At 56.7% G+C, this 23360-nt stretch overlaps 1 protein-coding gene across 1 annotated transcript; it reads left to right on the top strand.

Moving 5' to 3' along the window:
- Nucleotides 1-22: 22 nt before the first annotated feature.
- On the top strand, nucleotides 23-22449 carry TECTA (tectorin alpha). Its single transcript, XM_040085030.1, has 24 exons — nucleotides 23-199; nucleotides 1497-1561; nucleotides 3182-3315; nucleotides 4831-5118; nucleotides 7750-7887; nucleotides 8477-8642; nucleotides 10403-10815; nucleotides 11095-11665; nucleotides 12143-12735; nucleotides 13100-13673; nucleotides 14354-14964; nucleotides 15263-15824; nucleotides 16459-16658; nucleotides 17521-17904; nucleotides 18133-18419; nucleotides 18517-18797; nucleotides 18921-19031; nucleotides 19613-19815; nucleotides 20131-20294; nucleotides 20417-20665; nucleotides 21118-21280; nucleotides 21570-21657; nucleotides 21779-21895; nucleotides 22280-22449. Exons 2-24 carry the CDS (start codon nucleotides 1498-1500, stop codon nucleotides 22378-22380), a joined length of 6462 nt encoding a protein of 2153 aa, XP_039940964.1. The 5' UTR covers nucleotides 23-199; nucleotide 1497; the 3' UTR covers nucleotides 22381-22449.
- Nucleotides 22450-23360: the final 911 nt, after the last annotated feature.

The following is a 23360-nucleotide window of genomic DNA, read 5'->3' as shown; positions in this document are numbered from 1 at the left end:
TGCTCCAGCCCTGGAAGAGCATTGAGGAAAACGGAGTTTTCAAGTTGGAGAGCAGAGGGCTGAGCCATCGTTTCAGTCATCAGCAATAATTGGCACGGGAGGACGGGCATGCATTCTCCATTGACATAGGATTTCGCCCTGCTCTACCAAGACTGGTCTAAAATTTCAGACCTGATTGCTCCTCTAGCCTATGAAACAGGTTGGTAATTTTTTTTTTTTTTTTTCATGGCTAAAAAATTGTAGTTTTGGATGGGATGTGTTCAGTAGCGTGTTCCTTGCTGTCTGTCCTGCTTTGCTCCTGTCCTCCCACTGCCACTGGTCACTCTCTGCTGGTCTCTGCTAATGAGACTCAGATTTACAATCTGTACAAATCTCTGTCACTCTCCTTCCACCTTTCCAAGATGGGGAATGTGCTAAAACTTTTCCTCGGTGGAATGAACTCTTCCCCGTGGAGAATGCGGTCGCGTTGATGTGAGCGAAGAGCTTTCCTTCCACTGCCTTCCAAACTTTCCAAGTAACGGGAGCCAAGTGGGAGTGCTGTGGGATAAATGATGGGGATTATCCCACATTTAACCCGTAATCCTGTGCTCTGTGTCATTAGGAGGAGTTGGATCTGTTGACCCGCATTTTCCATACAAACAGATCCGTGGGGAGAGCACAAAGGGTTTTTAGGGAGATTTTTAAGGCTGGGAAGGTGGGGAGGCTGCTGATGATGCCCAGGCTGTGCATAATGCACACAGTCACTGTGGGAAGCTCCCACCTCCCTTCCCAGCACTCTGGGAGAACTCCAGACCTTCCTGGGAGCTCTCCCTGAGCCGTGCCCGTGCGGAACGAGCGCAATCGACGGGCGAAGAAATCAAAGCAGGTGTTTGAGCAATATTTTCTATTGGATTAATAGCGAGTAACAAATTGCATTAGGCACAGAAGGAATTAGAGCTGGCACAGGATTTCTCTTTCATTTTGTGTCTGCGCTCTCTGTGTCTCTCAGCACAAGGAGCTGCCCAGCTGTGTAAATGTTTGTGCTCCTTCCACGCTCATCCAAGCCCCGGAGTGATGGTTGTGGTGGCAGCCAGGGCAGAGGATTAGCTGAAGCTGAAGCCCCTGGAGCATGAGAGCACATCACAGCTCTGCTGTCTGGAGCTGAGCTGCTCCCCCTGGGATCAGCCAGGAGTGGCCATCCCCGCACTAAGCGGATCGGGAATTGCTCCTAAGAATGAGGAGCCCATGGAGAGCCGTGGCTGTTCACAGCTTCCAAACACAAAATGAGCTCTTCCAGGTGTTTCTGGGCTTCCTTTGGCAGTGATTTGCTGTTACCACCAGGGAATTCTCCTCACACCAATCCATGGCACAGGCATTTCAGGGCTGCCTGGCAGGTGAGGGACCTCCAGCTCCGGAACATCCAGCAGTCAGCAGCAGCCAGGCAGCTTCAGGAATCGCCTCAAGGATGTGTTTTCCTACCAACGTGATGCATGGCTGCGTTTGTCTCCTTCCTGTAGGATGAACAAGAGAGCATTTCTGGGAGCCTGGGTGGCCCTTTTGGTGATAACAGCACGGCAGAGAGGTGAGTATTTCCCAGCAGGAAAAGATTCCCCAGATGGGCTGTGCCCAGAGAACCCAGAGGGTTTGGAAAACCACCCCAAAGGGTTTGGGAAACACCCCCAGCTCCCTGGCTGGAGCAAGAACAACAACCAGGGCGAATTGAGTGTTTCCCATGGGGAGGGAGCGACTGAGAATCCCAAGGGATGCTTGTGTTTATAATTTATATTGCTGTGTGTGCACGTGGAGCATTCCAGAGGAAGCAGGGGTTTGGGAAATCTGTGTTAGGGGTGCTGAGCAGGTGTGGTAGTGTGGCACTTGTAGAGCCAAAGGAGAATTGCAGAATGTCTGCCGAGCCTCCTGTTGGAAAAAGGAATAAAATCCACATCTTGTAGCTGTGCCTCGGCTGTGATAACTCATCAGGTGTGTAACAGCTGTGAAATGATTTCTATTACTGCCTGGCAAGAGGAATTTCGCTGTGGCCCTTTGGATATGTCTGTGGAGACAGGGCTGTGGCTTGGACACCATCAGTGCCACCTCCCTTTATGTCCATCAGGGCACTCAGGGCACACAAATGTCTTAGGAAATCAGGATGCCCGTGGGTTAGGCCAGATTTCCCCTTATCTCCCTTTTCCCAGGGAAATCTGGAGCCTGTGAAGGGTCAGTCAGTGGCTCCTTAATGCCCAGCACGGAGCATCCTCAGAGCTGGGCATCAAGGAGAGCCTCTTCCCTGCCCATGGGAACACAAAGCAACCTGGCCTCGGCTGGAGACCCCCCAGGAGCTCAGGGCAGGAAATAAGAGCATGTCCTGAATCCAGGCGAACAGAGCCGGGATTGTTCCCAGCCCGGGGGCTCTGTCATCCCAGATTGAATGTCGTGAGCCTTTCCCACATCAAAGAGGGGAGAAGGGGGAGGCAAACCCAGAAAAATCTCCTTTTGCTCTGTGAGGAGCTGGCTGGAGGAACAGGACGTGAAATGACAGCAGAAGTGTGGCGGTGGCTGGGACAGGAAGGGATGAGTGCCCCGGGGTCTGAAGTCTCTGCTTGTGCCTCAAGCTGATGGATTTTAGGCTGGTAAAAAGGCAGCAGGCTGAAATGTGTCAAAACCATCTTCCGAAGTACTTTTGGGAGAGACAGTTCCGTTCTCTGGCAGTGCCTTTTAGCAGGAAACTTGATTTTGCTGGGAGATGTGGGAACAGTCGTGACCCCTCAGGTGTCGCCCGGGCCAGGAGCCCTGGCAGGAGGAAGGTGGGCACTGCCAGGAACGTGGCTCTGGGGGTTGGAGCTGGTGCTGCTTGCTCCCCTGAGCACCTCACCGTGTGGAACGGCCAGTCCTGGAGCAGGGCATGGAGCTGTTGTCCCCGTGCGTAACTAAGACTGAGGGGGTTTGACTGGGTCACAGCCCCGGGGGAGGAAAAACTGCAGCTGTGCTGCATCTTGTGGTCACTTTGCTGTGCCCTGACTAAGCTGGGTGATGCTTTTTCTCCTGAGCTTGTTCTAAAGCCAGTCCCACAGCCAGCAGCTCTGCCCTGCCTTCAGTCCCCCTTTGGCTGCTGATGTTGGGGTTTGGTGCTGTTTTCTGTGGCCTCTCTGAAATCAGGACTGTCCTGACGCTGCCCTGAGGACTCTTCTCCCTCCCCTTCCAGCTCACACCGTGGCAAGCCTGTATCCGTTCTGGCAGAACGACACCAAAACCCCCAAAGTCGATGATGGGAGCTCACCCGAAATCAAGATCTCTGTGCCATTCATCTTTTTTGGAGCCCCGTACAGAAGCATTTATGTAAGTAGGGAAAGCAGATCCTGCCTTCATCCTTTTCCTTGCTGTTATTGGCTGCATTTTAAATGCGCTGTGCCTGTCATCAGGAATTGGAAGATTTATTAGCAGCTATCTGACAAGTTCTTAGATTTCACGAACTGATAGGTTTTATGATTAAGAAAGTCAAAGGTATATTTAATGGGATAATGCTCATAGGAAAGGAATCTAAAAGGCAATAAATTTTCTTTGCGGGTGATTAAATGGCACAGCAAAGCGAAGGGCTTGACACGAGGGACATTATTCCTGCTCCATGACAAGAAATGAGAACGTGCAGGACCTGCAGGGGGGAAAAGGGGCAACAGTTTTGGGGGGGCCCCAGACAAGGACGGGCTGCTGCTGCTGCTCCCAGGTGATGGCACAGCAAAAGCCTGGCTAAGGGCTGGGCTGAGAGGGGTCACCTGAGCTCACCTAAACCTTAGACAGGGCCTAAGTCAGCGTGACTGTGCCACATCCCAAGTTTTGTGGTCTCTGTGGGATCAGAAGAGAGACTCCTCCGTTCTCCAGCTCGTGTTTGTGCGCAGCAGTGCTGGGAAAGCAGAATCCCATTCCAAACCCTTGTGTGGTGGGGGATTCCAGCATCCAGGGCAGCAGTGCCATTTGTTGCACAAAATATTTTAAGAAGCAACTTCAGCAGACTCTGGGGAGGCTGAGGTGGCATCTCCCTGCTCTTGGGGAGACCCTGGATGTGTCACAGGTGACAAAGCCAAAGCTTTTTCCGTGCGGCCACCTGTGTCACCATCATCCACGTCCCTCAGCGCTGCAGAGCTGCTCTCCCAAAGCTGAGTAACCCGGGGAGCCCAAGGCAGTGTCTCAGCAGGTGCTGTTCTGCTCTGATGGGTGCCTCTCCTGTAGAACCCTATTTTGAAGACTTTTCAGGGTTTTGTACTGCTTTTGGCGCTTCCTGCACCAACTCTTGGCCACCGTGGTAGGATGAAGCTGAAGCCCAGATGGTTGGGCTGCTCACCCTCTGTCTGTGGCGTTCTTATCCGAGTCCATTTTATCATCCTGGGTTTTGCTTAATTCCGTGCTTCTCCTAAAGGTATCAGGGAAAGCCTCACATGGTACAGAGATGGAAAAATAAGTGTAGCTTTCCTTCCAGCCCATTAACTCTCCTCCATGCACCAGTCTGAGCACACGACTGGGAGGAATCACAGCGCCGGCATCTCCACACTGCAGAAACCCCAGAAAAGAGCGGGTTTGTTCTGGAGCTGGGTTTCAGGCGTTTGTCCGAAGCCGTGGCCGTTTTTGGGAGCTCAGAACATTCCTGCTGTTCTGCCTGGGGAAGGAGCTTAGATCACAGGAACTGCAGAGAGATCCCCAAACATTTGAAGCTGTTTAAGTAACTGTAGCCCTAATTCAGGGCTCTTTGCTGAGTGAGGCACCCGAATCCTCTCTCCCCACACTTCCCGACAAACGGGCGGCTCTGTGCCGATTTATTCTGCTAAACCACCTTTGCTCAAAGTGAGGGTCTCCACGCAGGTCAACAACAACGGGGTGATCTCCTTCAACGCCCTGGTCAGCCAGTTCACGCCGGAGGCCTTCCCACTGACCGACGGCCGCGCCTTCGTGGCGCCCTTCTGGGCCGACGTGCACAACGGCATCCGCGGGGAGATCTACTACAGGGAGAGCACGGAGCCAGAGCTGCTCCGCAGGGCCTCCAGGGACATCCGCAGGCACTTCAGGGACATGGCCTCCTTCTCTGCTCTCTGGGTCTTCATCGTCACCTGGGAGGAGGTGACGTTCTACGGGGGAAGCAGCACCACGCCGGTAAGTGGCTTCTCGTGGGTGTGTTTCGTGTCTCGTCCCATCGTCTGTGGGTAAAACTGAGCGAGACGCTCGGTGTTCCTGCACCCCGCTTCCCCTCTGGGCAGAGGAGCAGCACAATCCTTGAATTCTGTCCCCTGGGAGCCTGCAGGAGCCTTGCTCCCTGCTTTAAGATCTCCAGGGAAAGCATCGCCCCCTCAGCATTTGTAGGATCTAAGCAAGGCTCTGACACCAATTAGGATGTTTTGGCTTGATCGTGACGCGTTCCTTGCATGCAGATTCAGATGTTTCCGATGGCAGCTCCCTGCCCGCATAGGAGATTGATCACGCCAATCAGAGTCACGCTAATGACTCGGCCATGTCACGTGGCCATAAATGTGTGAGCTGTATCCCATCAGGGGGATGGCAGCGGGATGTTTGTCAGGGCATGGACAGCTTTTAAATATCTGCTGAATTTGTGAGCTGTGACTGCAGTTGATGCCGGTCCGTGCTGGATGCTGGTAGGGCCTGTGCTGGAGCTTGGGGTGAGGACAGAATCAGAGTGGTTTGGGCTGGAAAAGATCACCCTATTCCACCTTCCTCTAGGCCAGGTTGCCCCAAGCCTCACCCAACCCATTCTCGAATATCAAGTGAGGGATCCCAGCTATTGCCTGGATTGTTCAGGATTAGCCTGAACCCAGTTTCTCCTGTCTCGAGGAGTTGGCTCTGAGAAACAGTTCAGCTCTTTTCCATTTGTTAGAGAAGCTTGAGATTTGATGCCTTTTTTTTTTTTTTTTTTTTTGCCAGTCCTGGCAGTACTTGCAGAAAACCCCCACGTATATATATTTATACATATATATGTATTTGCAGGCAGCAAGCAATATAGAGATTCATGTATTGCCTGAAGAATTACATTTGCAACACAATGCAATTTATTTTGCTGTAGAGCAGCCAGGGCTCGGGGTTGGCACGAGGAATAGCACCATGCAACTTAAGCAGGAATTTCATCGCAGTGCAGAAAAGCTGCAGAAAATTTGGGAGTGTGGCCTCGGGGACGCTGCAGTCGCTGCCTGGAGATGTCACCTGAGCAAATAGGTTCATTTCTGAGGGCCTGGTTGGACAGAGCGAGTGCTCCATGGCCAGGAGCTCCAAAGAGGGGAATTTGGGGCGTTGATGGAGGTGTTCTTCATGAGGAGAGCTGGGTGTGAGATTCACATCCTGCCACCATCCCAGAGCAGAGCAGGGTTTGTTCCCGTGTGGAAAAGCTGTTGTGGCACTCCCCAAGTGCCACTGCCTTTGTGTGTGACGTGTTTATTGTCTCCCAGCACGGCAAAGGGCTTGGCAAAGGGCTTGGCAAAGGTGAGCAAGAGGAAACCACGAGCGGGAGAAAAAATCCCAGGGAAAGGCTGAGGAGTGGCAGTGGCTCTGCTTTATCTCCCTGCCCTGCTCGCCCTGGTGTGAACTGCGCCATTTGCAGCTGCTGGGAGGCAGCTCTGCCCACACCTCTCTCCCTCTCCTGACAGCTCCCGGAGCTGCTTCGCCTCTGTGCTGGAGAGTTCTCCTGGCAGGGCCTCATTTCCTTGGAAGTGACATCCCCTGTGGCGTGCAGACAGCTGGAGCAGCCCCGGGTTCCCCTCTGAGGCATCCCCAGATCCAGTGGGTTTGCTCCAAGGGGATGGAACGTGGTGCAAAGTGACCCCCAGCCCTCCCCTTCCTCCAGCAGCCACCAGCTGCTTGCAGTGCTCCTGGCAGGATAAGCCCTGATGCTTCCCGGGGGGAGATGGTTCCATCCCTGTGCTTTCCCAATCACCTGGGGATTGTTTCTGTGGCTGTGGTTTCCTCCCCAGGGTGCGGTGCCCAGGGTGCCAGGCTCTGGAGTTATTAAGAGAGGCAGCCCACAAATTGTGCCCTGCTAAAATCCTGCTTGCTCAGAGGCAGGAGGAGTTGTCGTGGCATGATCCCAGGACAGGGATGGGACAGGACAGGAAAATGCTGAGAGAAGTGAGTGAGTTCCCAGTGATGAGCTCTGCTGGATCTGCAGGGATGGAAGGGATACCTCAAGGGAAGGAGCTGCTTCTGTCTTTCTGCACAGCCCTAAAAGGGAAGATGGGCTCTTCCCACCTGGATCCTGGCTGGAATGTGCCTGGAGTTTGTGGGGCTGGAAGTGCAGAGTCATTTCAAGTGAGAGGAGGAACACAAACAGAGGATTTAGCAGGTAGGGAAGGGATTTGGCAGCCAGCAAAGTGCAGGATATACACGGCTGGCTTGGATGTAATCCACCCTCAGCAGCCTTGTAGGGTATGAATGTGGAAGGGAACCGGGAAAGATAATGCAGGAATGATGCTCAGACAGGGTAATGGGAGATAACAGGTCACAGCCAGCCAAATCCTGCCTGCTGCTCCTTCCCCCTGAGCTCATTCTCATGCTGCCATCTATCGGTGTTCCCGTGGATCAGAGATGGTCTTCACACGCTCCCGGCCGGAGGAAGGAGCAGGAGCGGGAGCTGCTGGGGCTGCGGCAGCAAGAACAAACGAATTTTGGGTCCCATTCCACTTCTGCTCTTCACTGTGAGGCTCACCCGGGCCAGCCATCAATGTGGCAGAAGGGCAGGAGAAAAGCAGTCTCACCTGTGATTGTGCCCGTGGTTTTCCACAGGTGAACACGTTCCAGGCTGTCCTGATCACAGACGGGGTGTCATCCTTCGCCTTGTTTAACTACCACGAGATCAGCTGGACCACGGGCACAGCCAGCGGAGGGGATCCCCTCACCGGTCTCGGCGGGGTGATGGCTCAGGTGAGGCTCCTGCTCCCCTATCCCCATCCCTGCTGAGCTCTTGGATGACTGCCCATGGCTTTCCCAAGGTACCCGTGCCTGCTCAGGCCACTGAATCCCTCAGCAACCCCAGAAATTGCCTTACACTGAACTGCTGGGCACGGCGGGATGAGCACTCCAAAATTCGGCGGCGGCAGCAGTGCCGCAGCCAGTCCCTCTGCCTGAGGAAGGGGACATTCCTGCATAAGGAATGCAGGAATCCTGCATCCCCACATTGATTCCTCGCTTTCTCTCTCCCTGCATTGCACCCCCGCTCAATTTTGACCACTCAATTCACACACCCTAAGATTTGTATGTACTTAGATATGTATCTATACAAACATAAATCTGTGAGTGCACATCCCTTCTGCTTGTAGTGCCTGTTCAGCTTTTCATTCACATCCAGACTACCTGAAAACAGAAATATAGGCTACCTGAAAACAGAAATCTCCAGGAAGAGGTGTTAGAACTAAAGAAGATGTACTCAGGGTGGAACAGGGAAGTGAGGAAAGGCAGCATCGCTCTCCCATTGCCAAAAAGGATGATGGAATTTGCTCTCTCTCTGGTTTAGGCCGGCTTCAATGGTGGAAATCTCACCAACTTTTTCAGCATCCCAGGCTCCAGAACCCCAGACATTGTCAATATTGAGGAAACAACCAACGTAAACGTCCCTGGGCGCTGGGCTTTCAAAATAGATGGCAGAGAAATAGACCCGGCCAACGGCTGCAGCCTGAGAGGTAAGGGAGAAATGGCATTGCTTGTCCCCAAATTTTAGGGTGCAGTGTAGTGAAAGGTGATGCTGTTGGGGTGCTGCATGATCTGGGGCATCCCCATGAGCTGCAGCTGCAGGGACAGAAACACAGGAGAGCGTTCAGTCCTTGCACATCTCCGAGTTCCTGCGATAATTGGTGGCAACAGGAAAGACCTTGGGACAGCAATTTCCTCCTGCCCATAAATTAGAGAAGCCGATCTTGTGGTGCCATTTCCCTTGTTTGTGCAGGAGGAGCAGCAGGTTTTGCAGGCAGGACAAATGCCACGTGTCTGCAGCAGTTACAGAGTCTGTGCCTGTCACTGACAGCACAGGGCCATAAAGGGATTAATCGATGCACACACACACAGGGACTCTGCTGCTGGAAGATGATTGCATTTCCATTTGACAAATAAAACTGTCAGGAGCATCCACTGTGCTCCAGGAGCTTTTCCACCAAGAGGGGATTGTCATTTGCTGACAGACACTGGAGACACGTGGCTTCTTTATGTCCTGGTTTAGGACTAGTGAAGGTCCACGAGATTCCAAGGCTCTTGCAGCTCCAGCAGAGTTTTGGGTCCAGCTGCTCCAGCATTTTCCAGCTGCTGACCCCAGGAAGAAAGGCTGGACTTGGCAGAGAAGCTGGAAACCCATCTCAGCTCTGCAGGTGACAAGAGGAGTGCGAGCAGATTTGAATTTCACAGTGAATGGCTGATTGCCCTCCACGAGAGGAGATGCAGCATGAGGTGTTGGATCCGATTGACACCCCTTTCCCAGATTCCCCACACCAGGATGGTTGGAGCGTGGGCCTTGCCAAGAGGAGACATTTGTCACAGGGAAGCGGAAAATAGCTTTTTTTTTTTTTTTTTTGGTAGGAGGCAGGGAAGAGAACAAAAAGTTTAGGAGAGGTAAACTCAGGCATCGCACAGCAGAAGCCATGCGCCGGAGGAGTGTGAAAAATGGCCAGATGGAGGGGAAAGAAACTCTCACGGGGACTTGCCACCCTTGTTCTCCAGCCTTCTCCCTGCCTCTCCTGTCTCTCACCAGCCAAACCCGCTCCCTCGCTGGTGGTGTAACACGTCTGCTCCGTCTGGGGCTCTGCGATCACTCAGCGCTCTGCTGGGGCTCCTGTGTGGGGTGGAAGCTGCTTATCAACACCTCTTTGGTGTTGTAGCTGCTACGAGCTCTTCCTGAATGGGAGTAAATTGCTCCCGGGGCTGCTGATGACAGAGTGACTTTTTGACCAGCAGAATTTTGTGAGCAAAGGAAACATGGGAGTGACAGCAGAGCTGGAGGATGGTGCAAGAGCAGCAAAAGTGCTGGAAACCGCCTCCAAATGGGGCTTTTCCTTTGGGAAAGCAGCACAAGTGCCTCTTGTGCCCTGCAGTACTGAAGAACCAGAGTGATGGGTGTCCAAAGTGCATGGAGTAACCTTCAAGCTTTCCAGCCTGTGTGTTGCAGCACTGACCCCGGATTTGTGACAGCACTCGCAGCATTTCAGGGACTCGTGGTGTGGGTAGGACTCAAAGAGGATGCACCACACGTTAGAAATGAAGCTTGGGATTTGCTGAGTGGCTCCCACTGGGAGTTTGCACAAACAAAGCAGCTGAGAAGCCCAGCAGCAGGACACGGTGGTGGTGGTGGTGGTCTCCATCACAGGACCAGCAGAGCCCCCTGAGCGTGCACTCAGAGCATGTTTTTGTTTCAAGAGGTGATGTAGCGTGGGTTTTTCCCTTTCTGTCTTTCTAGGACAGTTTCTCCGTCAAGGGGAGATCTTTTGGGACAACGCCAACTGCACCACCAAATGCCGCTGCCTGGACTTCAACAATGAGATCCTCTGCCAGGACATGGCTTGTGGCCCCTTCGAGGCGTGTGAGACGAAGGCCAAATTCTTCCAGTGCGTGCCGGTGGAGAGCAGCACCTGCGTGGTGTTCGGAGATCCACATTACCACACCTTCGACGGCTTCCTCTTTCACTTCCAGGGTTCCTGCTCCTACCTCCTCGCCAGGCAGTGCTGGCCAGGCTCCCAGCTGCCCTACTTCAACGTGGAGGCCAAGAATGAGAACCGAGGCGGCTCCTCCGTCTCCTGGCTGAGGGATATTTTTGTGGAGGTCTACTCGCACAAGATTGTTCTCCCCAAGGGCGGCTTTGGGAAGGCAAAGGTAAGAGCTCTGCTGGAAGGGGAGAACTTGCCAGGTCAGCTCCTCTGGGGTGGCAGCAGCACTAACAGCAGCCTGGAGAGAGTGGGACGGTGCTTGTGGGCCTCGTGGATCCTGGGCAATGGGCACGGGTGACACGAAGTGCCCGTAGCTTACCAGTGGCTGTCCCTCTGTGCATGCCCCTACCCCGAGACCCCATCGCAGGGCTGTCCTGTCCGTGTCCCAGCACAAGGGCTCTGCTATTCCACGCACTGGCTCAGCTGCTGGGTGTTGTCCCCGCAGGTGGACGACCTGGTGGTGTCCCTGCCCATCTCCTTGGAACTGGGTGCAATCAAGGTCTACCAAAGCGGCCTGTCCACTGCCCTGGAGACTGACTTTGGCCTGCTGGTGACCTACGATGGACAGCACTATGCCTCCGTGTCCGTGCCGGGCTCGTACATCAACGCCACGTGCGGGCTGTGCGGCAATTACAACAAGGACCCCGAGGACGACGTCCTGCGCTCGGACGGGAGGATGGCCACGTCCGTGCCGGACCTGGGCGAGAGCTGGCAGGTGCCGCACCCCGAGCGCAGGTGCTCCACGGGCTGCCTGGAGAACTGCAGCCTCTGCGACCCCGCCACCGAGGCTCTGTATTTCACCCCCGAGTACTGCGGCTTCATCAACAAGAGCGGGGGGCCCCTCTGGGAGTGCGGCTCTGTCGTGGATCCCACTGCCTTCATCCACAGCTGCGTCTACGACCTCTGCAGCGCCAAGGACAATGGCACCGGGCTGTGCCAGGCCATCCAGGCGTATGCCACCGTGTGTCAGGCCCTGGGCATCTCGGTGGGAGAGTGGCGGAGCCAGACGGGATGCGGTGAGTGTTTGGGAGGACGGGAGCAAGACCAGGGGTTTGCCTGTGTGCTCAGGAGTGCGTGACAGGAGGGAGAGGAAATCCAAGGGAGTTGGGAGAGAACTGATTGGTCCCTCCTCTCCGGGGCATCACACCTTTGCTCCGGCAAGAGCGTGGCACAAGTCAGGAATGAGGTGGGAGCTCCACAATGCTCTAGAGGTCATCAGCTGCCATGAGGGGAGTTGGAGGCTGGACTGGAGCAGGGACTGGTTGGTCAGTCCACCATCCTTGTAGCCTTAAATAGCTGTGGGCTGCTGTGGGGCTCTTTTGGAGAAGCCCAGGACTGGTCAGGGAGGCCTGGGTGGGAAATAGAGGGGCCAGTCCTACCACTGAGGGGTTCGTGGGTCACTCGGTGTTGTCTCTGCTGCGGTCAGTGAGAAGGTGGTAGCTGAACTGCGCTGTGACATGGCCCTTGTGTTTGTCACCCCTCTGCGCCCACAGCGGCGGCCGTGCAGTGCCCGGAGCTCAGCCGGTACTCGGTGTGTGCCAGCAGCTGCCCCGCCACCTGCTCAGACCTCACGGCCCCGCTGGCCTGCACGTCCCCCTGCGCCGAGAGCTGCGAGTGCCCCGAGGGCCACGTCCTCAGCGCCGACCGCTGCGTCCCCGTCCAGGGCTGCGGCTGCGACGTGAACGGCCGCTACTACCCCGTCGGGGAGTCCTTCTGGGCGTCACCAGACTGCTCTGTGCGGTGCCACTGCGAGGCTGGCGGGGAGGCCAGGTGCTTCAACACCACCTGCCCCGAGGGAGAGATCTGCACCGTCGAGAACGGCTACCGCGGGTGCTACCCAAAGCGGGAGACGGTGTGTTTGGTGGGGCAGGACCAGGTGCTGCAGACCTTTGATGGCATCACCTTCCCATACCCGCTGGAACAGTCCTACACGCTGCTCAAGACCTGCCCGGAGAGGCCAGACTTCATCGAGGTGGACATCAGCCAGAAGAAGGCAGGCTCCGCTCCCAACGGGCCGCGTGTTGTGCGTGTCCAGGCGGCCGGCCAAGAGGTGAAGATTGGAGGCTCCAGGCTGTCAGACATTAAGGTAAAGGTGCTGCTCAGGGGCAGGGTGGGAGGTGGAGTGATCCAGTGGAGAAGGGCTTATGGGTCTGTGGCTTGAACCATCATCTGGAGGACCTTTGGGTGTCTCTGAAGTTGTTGCCACAGCGCTGCTCCTTCTGTTTGCTGAGCAGGCTTTCCTGCCTCCTCCTTTTCTCCAGCAACTTGCTATTTCCCTGGAAGAAAAATTGCTTCTTGAGGGGAAAAAATCAAAGATACTCATGCCCTCACTCAGAGGAGGCTCTGGGCCTTGGAGGGTGGGTCTGGGTCAGGAAGTGTTTCTAATGTGCACAGTGTGGTTGGGCAGAGCTACATCACCCTCCCTGAAGCCTCCACCTTGTTCCTTGTAGGTGAACGGTTATGACGTGGAGCTGCCCTATTTCCACCACTCTGGGCGCCTGGAAATCTACCAGACTGACAACAGCACCGTGCTGGAGTCTGAGGGGCTCCTGGCCATCAGCTACTACAGCTCTGGCCTCGTGGAGATCCGCCTGTCCACCTCCTACTTCAACTGCACCGGGGGCCTCTGCGGCCTCTTCAACGACAACGCCACCGACGAGTTCTGCCTGCCCAAGGGCAAGTTCACGGACAACCTGGAGCTCTTCCTGGAGAGCTGGACCACCTTCGACGAGATCTGCAACGGCGAGTGCGGGGACCTGCTCATGGCTTGCAACAACGACTCGGAGCTGCTCAAGTCCTACCGGAGCCGCTCCAGCTGCGGCATCATCAACGACCCCACCAACAGCTCCTTCCTGGAGTGTCACAGCGTGGTCAACGTCTCGGCCTACTACAGGACGTGCCTCTTCCGCCTGTGCCAGAGCGGGGGCAACGTGTCGGAGCTGTGCGACTCGGTGGCACGCTACGCCAGCGCCTGCAAGAACGCCGACGTGGACGTCGGCCAGTGGAGGAGCCACAGCTTCTGCCGTGAGTCCACCAAAGCTCTTCATCACCCAGGGCGGGGAGAAGGGAGTTTGGAACCCACCAAACCCAGGCAGAGCCTTTTTGTTGGGGATTTGTGGGCGTGCAGAGGTGGAGCAGCGTTTTGTGCGGGACGCTGGAATCCCAGGCAGTAGTCTCTGGTGCCAGCAGAGACAGGTTTCCCAGGGAAGCGGTTTCAGGGTGGCATTTCAGGAGGCAGCAGAAGTTTTACGGTGCGCTGTAGGAGCGTTCTGGAGCCGCAGATGGTGTCTGGTGGTGCCGTACGCCACCACCAGAGGATAATTTGAATAACACTGGGTTTTAGCTGTTGCTGTAAACTTGCCGTGGATGGGAGAACATTCATAATTCAGAAGCAGATGTGAAAAATCACAAGTGTGGAAGTAGATGGTGAGAAGGCTGTGTCTCAGAGGTTTCAGGGAGGTGTTTAACAGGGAAATAACAGGAGGAGGTGATGTGTGGCACATGGCAGGACAGGGCTGAGATGTGAGGGGGGTGAGGGCTGAGAGGAAAAGGGGTTGCAAAGGGAATGGGATGAGGCCGTCGCCACAAGGTGCTGGGACTGTTTCCCTTTTCCCTCTGAATCCGTCACCACCCGCTTTTTGCCTGTTCCTCACCCCGTGCTGTCAGAGCTGGGGGCTCAGGCTCTGCGTTTGCCAACCCTGCAGCTCTCTCCTGCCCGGAGAACAGCCACTTCGAGGAGTGCATGAGCTGCGTGGAGACCTGCGAGAGCCTGGCCTCGGGCCCCGTGTGCAGGGACACCTGCTCGGAGGGCTGCCAGTGCGACGAGGGCTTCGCCCTGCGCGGCACCCGCTGCATCCCCCGCCGCGAGTGCGGCTGCAACTTCGAGGGCCGGCAGCTGGCCACCAACCAGACCTTCTGGATGGACATCTCCTGCCACTTCCTGTGCTACTGCAACGGCTCGGACAACAGCGTGTACTGCGAGAATGTGTCCTGCAAGGACGACGAGTACTGCCTGGAGGAGAACGGCCTCTACTACTGCCACGTCCGCACTGACGCCTCCTGCATCATCTCGGGCTACGGGCACTACCTGACTTTTGATGGCTACTCCTTCGACTTCCAGAGCAGCTGTGAGCTGGTGCTGTGCACCACCATCTCCCGGCCCAGGGTGGAGCGCTCGGACACGTTCCCGGCGTTCACGGTCACGGCCAAGAACGAGGATCGGGACACCTCTCTGGCCCTGTGGGTGAAGCAGGTCCAAGTGGAGGTCTTTAATTACAACATCGTCATCCACCGTGCCTACAAGTACACTGTGCTGGTGAGTGCAGGGCCATGAGGGCTGTGATTATCTCTGCAGGTGTGACTCCCAAACTGTGGAGCAAAACCCCAGACATGAGGCCTTATGGCTTGCAAGGTTTTCTGGGGGTCAGGTCATGCTTGGGCTCACGCTAGGGTGCTGCCAGGCACAGCTTTTGGGGAGGGTTTCTGTTTTGGCTGCCTTGTTTTGGGTGTGGAGCCGAGGTCAGCAGGGACCTTTCCCTGCTTTCGTTTGTGTCCTTCTGCGGAAGCTCCCACCATCATTCCCCCTCGCAGTGTGCCTCATTTCCTCCCTGCAGATCAATGACGAGCGTCTCTACCTGCCCCTGAAGCTGGGCCAAGGCAAAGTGAACATCTTCGCCTTCGGATTCCACATCGTGGTGGAGACCGACTTCGGGCTGAAGGTGGTGTACGACTGGAAGACCTTCCTGTCTGTCACCATCCCACGGGCCTTCCAGAACCTCACCTACGGCCTCTGCGGCCGCTACAACGGCAACCCCGAGGACGACCTGGTGGCCGCGGCGGGGACACCGGCCACCAGCATCGGTGACTTTGTGCAGAGCTGGGCCAGGCGGGACGCCTTCTGCCGCGTGGGCTGCGGCGACCGCTGCCCGGCCTGTGGCAGGGTGGAGGGGTTCTGGAAGCCCCAGCAGCTCTGCAGCCTCATCCCCAGCCAAAGCGGTGTCTTTGCCAAGTGCCACAGCAAGATCAACCCCGGCTTCTTCTACAAGAACTGCCTCTTCGACACCTGCGTGGATGGGGGGGCCATGCAGACAGCCTGCAGCTGGCTGCAGAACTACGCCAGCACCTGCCAGACTCAGGGCATTGCCATCACTGGCTGGAGGAACTTCACCTCGTGCTGTAAGTGCCACCCTGCCTCCAGGTCCTTCTTTTCCTGGGGTGCCGGGGAAGGGGAGGCCAATGGCCTGGCAGCCAATCCTTCCCACACTTGCTAGGTGAGGCGTGTGAAATCTGGGACAGTATTCTCTTGGAGTTGTCACAAACTGCATGTGGTACAGCAGGAGCAGGGATGGAAAAGGGCAAGTCTCAAGGTCAGAAGGGACAGGGATGGAGAATGGAAAGCCTCAAGCTCAGAAGACATCAGCCATCCCCCACTGTTAAGCGGGGTTTATATCAGTCAGCCTCAATGCCAGCAGTGCATGTTTGCTCTAATGAAGCTGCAGCCCCTTGTCAATAAGATGATGATGTGCTGTTCAATCAGGCTCCTGAGGATGGGCACCGCACACATCCCCGGCAGCCAATCTGTCTGGCAAATCAGATGGGAAGTAATTGTCTTTGCTAACGAGACTGAAAATTAAATTTGTGTCGTTTTTCCCTTCTAACAAGCAAGCTCATGGCTCAGGGGCCCTGCTGTCACAGGGTGGTGAGGCCACGGGCTGGCACCAGGCGTGACAGGTCTGAATCCGTCCCTGGTGGGGAGCCAGGTTGGTTGTGTCCATGGCGCTAATCTGCGTCTGTTTTGTCCCCTGCTCAGCTGTCAGCTGTCCCCCCAACAGCCACTACGAGAGCTGCGTGTCCCTGTGCCAGCCCCGATGTGCCGCCATCCGGCTGAAGAGCGACTGCAGCCACTACTGCGTGGAGGGCTGCCAGTGTGACCCCGGCTACGTCCTCAACGGCAAGAGCTGCATCCTGCCCCACAACTGCGGCTGCTACTCTGATGGCAAATACTACGAGGTGGGCAGCTCTTGGGGCCTGCTCCCTCCCTCTGGATGGTGTTTCTGGGCAGAGTTTGAGTGGGGATGACAGTCATGACAGTCAGGATGGGCTGGTAGCAGGGCTAGAGAGGAGGGGGATGTCATTCCATGGTGTGCTGCATATTGTATGCATGGTGTTTTTCTATCCAAAAAAAACCCATCATGTGGTTTTTGGGTGAAGGTGACCTGGGGTGTCAGGCACAGGAGGGACCTGGTGGAGGTGGGACGGAGAGAAGGGTGGTGGCTGGGAAGACTCTTTGACGAGTGCCAAAGTCCAATATTGCACGATCACATTGTGCTAGGTATTCACACATCATAGATTCAGTGTTTCACATGAAATTTGCTTTTTTCGTAGCTGCTGGCTGCTGCTGAGGAGTTTGAAGCAGCAGAGTGCTGTGCTGACAGCGTTGGGCGTATCGTAGGGGGTTGTATTTTGTGCCAGGGAAACTGTTCTGTGTGAGGTGCCTTTGAGAAGCCGGTATTGGGGTACTGGTTCAGTACTGGTTCCATGAGGAGCTGGTATCGGGGTGCTATATGGGCTTACTTGCAGATGGGTTGGGGGCTGGCAGAATGCTAGGAAGAGGCCAAGGATGAGGCCAAGAATGCTAGGAAGAGTATTAAGCACTGTGGCTTTGCGTGCGCACAAGAGGTGAGGGAGGTTGTGGTGGCAGTGCAAACATGAATGTGGGAAGCAGAGATGTTGCAAGGTAGGTGCGAGCTGCCAGCGTGTTCTTTGCACCTTTTCCTCTGCCCTTGTTTCCTGCTCTTGCTTGTCGTGTGACAGAGGGGTGTAAACCTTGTCCCAGGCTGATGGGGCAGCCGCTGACTGGTCCCTCTTTCAGCCCAAGCAGCTCTTCTGGAGCGGGGACTGCACCCGGCGGTGCCGCTGCTTCCGGCGCAACCTGATCCAGTGCGACCCCCGGCACTGCAAGTCGGACGAGGAGTGCGCGCTGCGCAACGGCGTCCGCGGCTGCTTCAGCACCCGCAGCTCCTTCTGCCTGGCGGCCGGCGGCGGCGTCTTCCGCACCTTCGACGGCGCCTTCCTCCGCTTCCCCGCCAACTGCGCCTTCGTCCTCTCCACCATCTGCCAGAAGCTGCCCGACTTCTCCTTCCAGCTGATCATCAACTTCGACAAGTGGTCCTCGCCCAACCTCACCATCATCTCCCCCGTGTACTTCTACATCAACGAGGAGCAGATCCTCATCACTGACAGGAACACCGTCAAGGTGAGGTCTCGTCAGAGGTGTCCAGCACCTCCAGAGCGGGGCTGGGAGGGGATGGTGGAGGGCAGTTCAGGCTGCACAGTTGTCTCCACAAGGGCCCCAGGCTACACTTGATGTTTTCACAGCTGATATAGTGGGAAGAAGCTGTGGAATCTTTTACGAGTGGCTCATGTCCACATCTATAGGTGGATATGGGAGGGATGTCAGCTTCACGTCCTTCTCTCATGCCAGGTGAACGGAAGTCATGTGAGCATCCCCTTCGTCACGGGGCTGTCCACCAAGATCTTCAGCCAGGAGGGCTTCCTGGTCATCGACTCCAGCCCCGACATCCAGATCCGCTACAACGGCTTCAACGTCATCAAAATCACCATCGGGGAGCGGCTGCAGAACAAGGTGTGCGGCCTCTGCGGCAACTTCAACGGCGACCGCACCGACGACTACGCCACGCTGCGGGGCAAGCCGGCCGTCAGCAGCGTGGTGCTGGCACAGAGCTGGAAAACCAACGGCATGCAGAAGAGGTGAGTGGTCAGACGGCCCTTTCCCACCAGCTGGGAGCGGGAATGGGAGCAGGGCTGGCCGTGAAAGGAGCCCCCACGACGTGTCCGGTGCCCACAGCTGCAACGAGCTGCAGTACTCGCAATACGCCGCCTCCTGCGACAACGTCCAGATCCAGGAGCTGCAGAGCGACAGCTACTGCCTGAAGCTGACCGACATGAAAGGCTTCTTCCAGCCCTGCTACGGCCTCCTGGACCCGCTGCCCTTTTACGAGTCCTGCTTTCTGGATGGCTGCTACAACCACAAGAAGGTCCAGCTGTGCGGCTCGCTGGCTGCCTATGGAGAAGCTTGCCGGACCTTTGGCATCCTGGGCACTGACTGGATCGAGAAGGAGAATTGCTGTAAGACAACTGGGGCTGTTCAAGTCCAAGGGAGCCACGACTCACTGGGGAGATGGGCTAGAGGCGGCTGCCCCACGGTCTGAGGGTAACGGTTGTGTTTGTGCTGTGTCTTGTGCTGTTTAGCAGGAGTGGTGGAAGATCCCTGCGTGGGCGCCGACTGCCCCAACCGCACCTGCGAGCTGGACAACGGCGGGGAGCTGTGCGGCTGCATCGAGCCCCCGCCCTACGGGAACAGTGAGTGCTCTGCTCCTGGCTGTGGGGTCAGTGGGTCCTCTGCTCCTGGCCCCATGGGAACAGTGAGTGCTCTGCTCCTGGCTGTGGGGTCAGTGGGTCCTCTGCTCCTGGCCCTATGGGAACAGTGAGTGCTCTGCTCCTGGCTGTGGGGTCAGTGGGTCCTCTGCTCCTGGCCCTATGGGAACAGTGAGTGCTCTGCTCCTGGCTGTGGGGTCAGTGGGTCCTCTGCTCCTGGCCCTATGGGAACAGTGAGTGCTCTGCTCCTGGCTGTGGGGTCAGTGTCCAGCTCCACATTGTGCCATTATGCCACAGGGGCTTTGGGAAGGGAGATACTGAGAGCTGTGACCTCTGCCAAGATGGGTTTTCGTGACCATGCACAGTTCAGGAGGGGAGCAGAGAGCAGAAAACAGCTTTTCTGAGGTGCACATTATGGGCATCTCTGGTTTGGGAGCACTTTGAGCAGCAGGGATGTAGGATGGGCAGAGCACACCACAGGATATGATCCCAGCCCATTTCTGGTGGCGGAGAGGAGTGCCAAGGTGCCATTTGTGGTGATGTGAAGTTGTCATCTTCTCCTCCAGCCACTCACGACATCATTGATGCGGAGGTGACCTGCAAGGCTGCCCAAATGGAGGTGTCCATTTCGAAGTGCAAGCTGTTCCAGCTGGGCTTTGAGCGTGAGGGCGTGCGGGTCAACGACCGCCACTGTCCTGGCATCGAAGGGGAGGATTTCATCTCCTTCCAGATCAACAACACCAAAGGCAACTGTGGCAACTTGGTGCAGGTGAGCTGGGACATGGGGCACACAGGGCTGGGGGTGTGGGACAGTCCACGGCAGTCCAGCTCAACTCCAGGGCTGGGGCAGGTCAGTGCAAGTGATGCTTGGGAGGGGCTTTGATGGGCTGGGAGTCAAGGAGGGGAGCACAGGAAGGTTTTGTAGAGTAAGGATGCAATTCCAAGCCCCACCATTCCATACCCTTTCTGGCCAGAGGCGGAGGGGCAGCAGGTCCCTTGTCACACAGCTCATTTAGAGGTGCTCATTGGGAGCAGGGAAATGGGGACAGCCGGAATCAGGCAGTGCCCTGTGTTCCCTCTGCAGTCCAACAGCACTCACATAGTGTACAAGAACACGGTGTGGATCGAGAGTGCCAACAACACGGGCAACATCATCACCCGGGACAGGACCATCAACGTGGAGTTCTCCTGTGCCTATGAGCTGGACATCAAGATCTCCCTGGATTCAGTTGTGCGGCCGATGCTCAGGTAGGAGCAGGGCCCCTTACACAGACGAGTGAGGCAGTGCTGGCTCTGAAACAAGGCAGCAATTTGGGGGCTCAAAACCTTTCCACCAACTGAGCCAGTATTTTTTTTTTTGCCGTCGTTAGCGTGATTAACCTGACGGTGCCGACGCAGGAAGGGAGCTTCACCACCAAGATGGCCCTGTACAAGAACTCATCCTACAAGCACCCGTACCGGCAGGGCGAGGTGGTGCTCACCACCCGGGACGTGCTCTACGTGGGGGTCTTTGTGGTGGGCGCCGACTCCAACCACTTGATCCTGATGCTGAACAAGTGCTACGCCACCCCCTCGCGGGACAGCAACGACAAACTGCGCTACTTCATCATCGAGGGAGGGTGAGCGACCGCGAGCCCCCGTGGTTTCCATGCTGTCTGTTGGTGCTGGAAGGGTGGAGGCATCAGCTGGGACCAGGACCTTTTGGCCAATGAGAGGGTTGATCAAAATCTGGACAGGGTGAGGAGCAGTGTTGTCAGAGCAGGAGCTAATTTGCTTGGTGTGGACGTAGCCGAAGCCCTGCGTGCGACAGAGTACCAGGTGCAGAGAGAAGCACTTTCCTTGCGTCACTGATGCTGTGGGCAGCACTTAACTTCAGGAGACAGGGGGATATGGATCATGGCACAGGGATTTGGGGATGTTGGAAATGCCAAAGGTGACAGAGGAGGGGCATGACACCCTTGTCCAGACAAGCCATGGCAGGGTCTAAGCACCCCACTGTGGGACCTGGGATGAGGGACAGGGACTGTGCCAGTCACAGGAGGGTGGCACTGAGCATCAGGGCTTTGCACAGGTGCCAAAACATGAAGGACAACACCATCGGCATAGAGGAGAACGGGGTGTCCCTGACCTGTCGCTTCCATGTCACTGTCTTCAAGTTCATCGGGGACTACGACGAGGTTCACCTGCACTGCGCCGTCTCCCTCTGCGACTCCGAGAAATACTCCTGCAAAATTGTGAGTGGGAGGGGATGCTTGATTTGAAGGGTTCTTCCAGAGTGCAGTGAGCCCTGCTGATGTGGCTCCAGAGAAGTGACACGAGATGCAGGCCTAGGGGTGAGACGGGAGGGTTGTGTGTCCCTCTAGGCACAGGGAGGAGATGCTCTGTCACAGGCAGGTCACCTCGGGACCTGTGCTCTCTGAGGCTGGTTACAAGGTTGCTTTGGGAGCTGGGACAGCTGGAGAAGCACAGAGAGGGCCTGGGCAGAGGCTGAGGGTGACAGAGGTGGTGTTCATCCCCGAACAGAACTGCCCTCAGCACACGAGGATGGCCAGTGCCTTCGCCGAGGAGTCCAAGGAGCAGATCCTCTCAGTGGGGCCTATCAGGAGGAAGCGTAAGTGTGGGACCCCAGGGAAGGCTGGGGAGGGGGTTGTCTGCCATCCCAGCCTCGGGCAGCCAAGGACCAGGGGCGTGGGAGCTTGGCTCAGGTGTCCCCATTTGCTGTTTGTGTCCAGGGTCGGACTGGTGCGAGGACAACGGAGGCTGCGAGCAGATCTGCACCAGCCGGGCGGACGGGCCTTTGTGCAGCTGTGTGACAGGGACACTGCAAGGGGACGGCAAGAGCTGCAGGGGCAAGTACCAGGCTCGGGGTGGGCACAGCAGGGCACAGCCACCCCCAAACCCAGGGGCTGTGGGGCGAGCAGTGTGGGGAAGGGCGCTGGGACGTGTGGCGTGGTGCACACAGAGGGGTGTGGAGGGCAGCGAGCCAGATGTGCACTGTCCCTGTCACCTGAGCGCTGCGAGGGCACTGCTGGCAGGTTCTGAAGAGCTGCCAGGCAGCTGCAAGGGAGGTGATGGTGCCTGCATGGTACAGGGCAGGGTAGAGTAAATACCCTGGGGGCCCAGCAGTGAGGTCGGGCATTTGTGTGGGCATGATTTGAGGGGCATCTGGGAGGGAGACACCCACTGCGTGTGTTCCAGAGCCCCAGCTCATGTGGATATCATTGTGTTGGCAGCCTCCAGCTCTTCAGGGAAGCACCGAGCCCGAGTGACGCTCGTGGTGGTGGCCCAGCTGTGGCTGTGGCTGCGCTCAGCTCCGCGGCACCTGACCTCGTAGGCGCGGCCCCGCCGCCCAGCCAAAAACTGTTCTCGCGTCAGCCTGAGTCTTCGTAGGGTAGGAGACAGCCCCCCGCGCCGTGGCCACGCTGCTGCCGACCCGGCCAAGCTGCGAGGAGGCAAAGGGGAGTGACCTGGAGAGAGGTGGGACGTGAAGGTGACGTGCGGCCGGCACAGCGGCAGCAATGGTGACACCGAGCGGGATGTTCGCCAGCAGCGATGTGGGACTGGGGTTTGGGGGTTTTTTTACAGCTTTCCATCATTGATGTGGACTCAAGGAGGGGTTTTGCAGCTTTTCCCCAGGCTCTCCCTTGTGGGGTGCACCGTAGGTGGCTCACACCGCTGTCGGTAGTGTGGGACGGGATGGAGCAGGTGCTGTCCCCTCGCATGGACAGCTGCAGGTCCCCACTGTCCTCGGGAGCTGCCACCAGGGTCTTGTGAGCTCACAGACTCCAGCAGAGGTAGGTGTTGGGGCACAGGTCACAGCCACAGCAGCGCACTGCCATCACTGGATGCTGTGACACCTTGGGACCGTGTCACCCTCTGACTCTCCGGAGCAGAGGCGGTGCTGAGGTTTGGTTCAGAGAGCCAAACCCATCCATGGGGGGCTGGAAATCTTGGCATTGTGCTGTGGTGGTGACCAGCTGGTGCCAGTAATTGGGAAGAGGTGCTTTCTGGTGGGCAGGAACAAGAGTGGGAGGAAGGAGGGATGAAATTCCCTGCTGTGTTTGCGTGGTGTGCGAGGGTTGAGGGTCAGAGCAGGGCTGGGGTCTGTGAGCACAGGGCAGCATTGGGGTGCCTGCTGAAAGAGTGGGGAGCAGCCTTGGGGTGCTGGTGGGTGTGGGGGGCTGTCTGTGTTGGTGTCTTGTCTTGTGTTCGTACTCTGAAACGGCTGCGTGGGAATAAAAAGTGTTGTAACCCTTCGTAAGCACCGGCTCCTGTGTGCTGGGGGCGAGGACGGGAGCAGCAGCAGGGCCTGGA

This window comes from Hirundo rustica, chromosome 23, assembly GCF_015227805.2.
Source record: "Hirundo rustica isolate bHirRus1 chromosome 23, bHirRus1.pri.v3, whole genome shotgun sequence".
NCBI classification, from domain to species: domain Eukaryota; kingdom Metazoa; phylum Chordata; class Aves; order Passeriformes; family Hirundinidae; genus Hirundo; species Hirundo rustica.
The sequence above is the reverse complement of the archived record's forward strand: the minus strand, read 5'-3'. Positions and strand labels throughout refer to the sequence as shown.

Coding starts and splice junctions, on each gene's coding strand:
- TECTA (XM_040085030.1), top strand. CDS start 1,498: ATGAACAAGAGAGCATTTCTGGGAGCCTGGGTGGCCCTTTTGGTGATA. Junction 17,905..18,132: donor CTGACAGGAACACCGTCAAG/GTGAGGTCTCGT, acceptor CTCTCATGCCAG/GTGAACGGAAGTCATGTGAG. Junction 21,281..21,569: donor AGAAATACTCCTGCAAAATT/GTGAGTGGGAGG, acceptor ATCCCCGAACAG/AACTGCCCTCAGCACACGAG.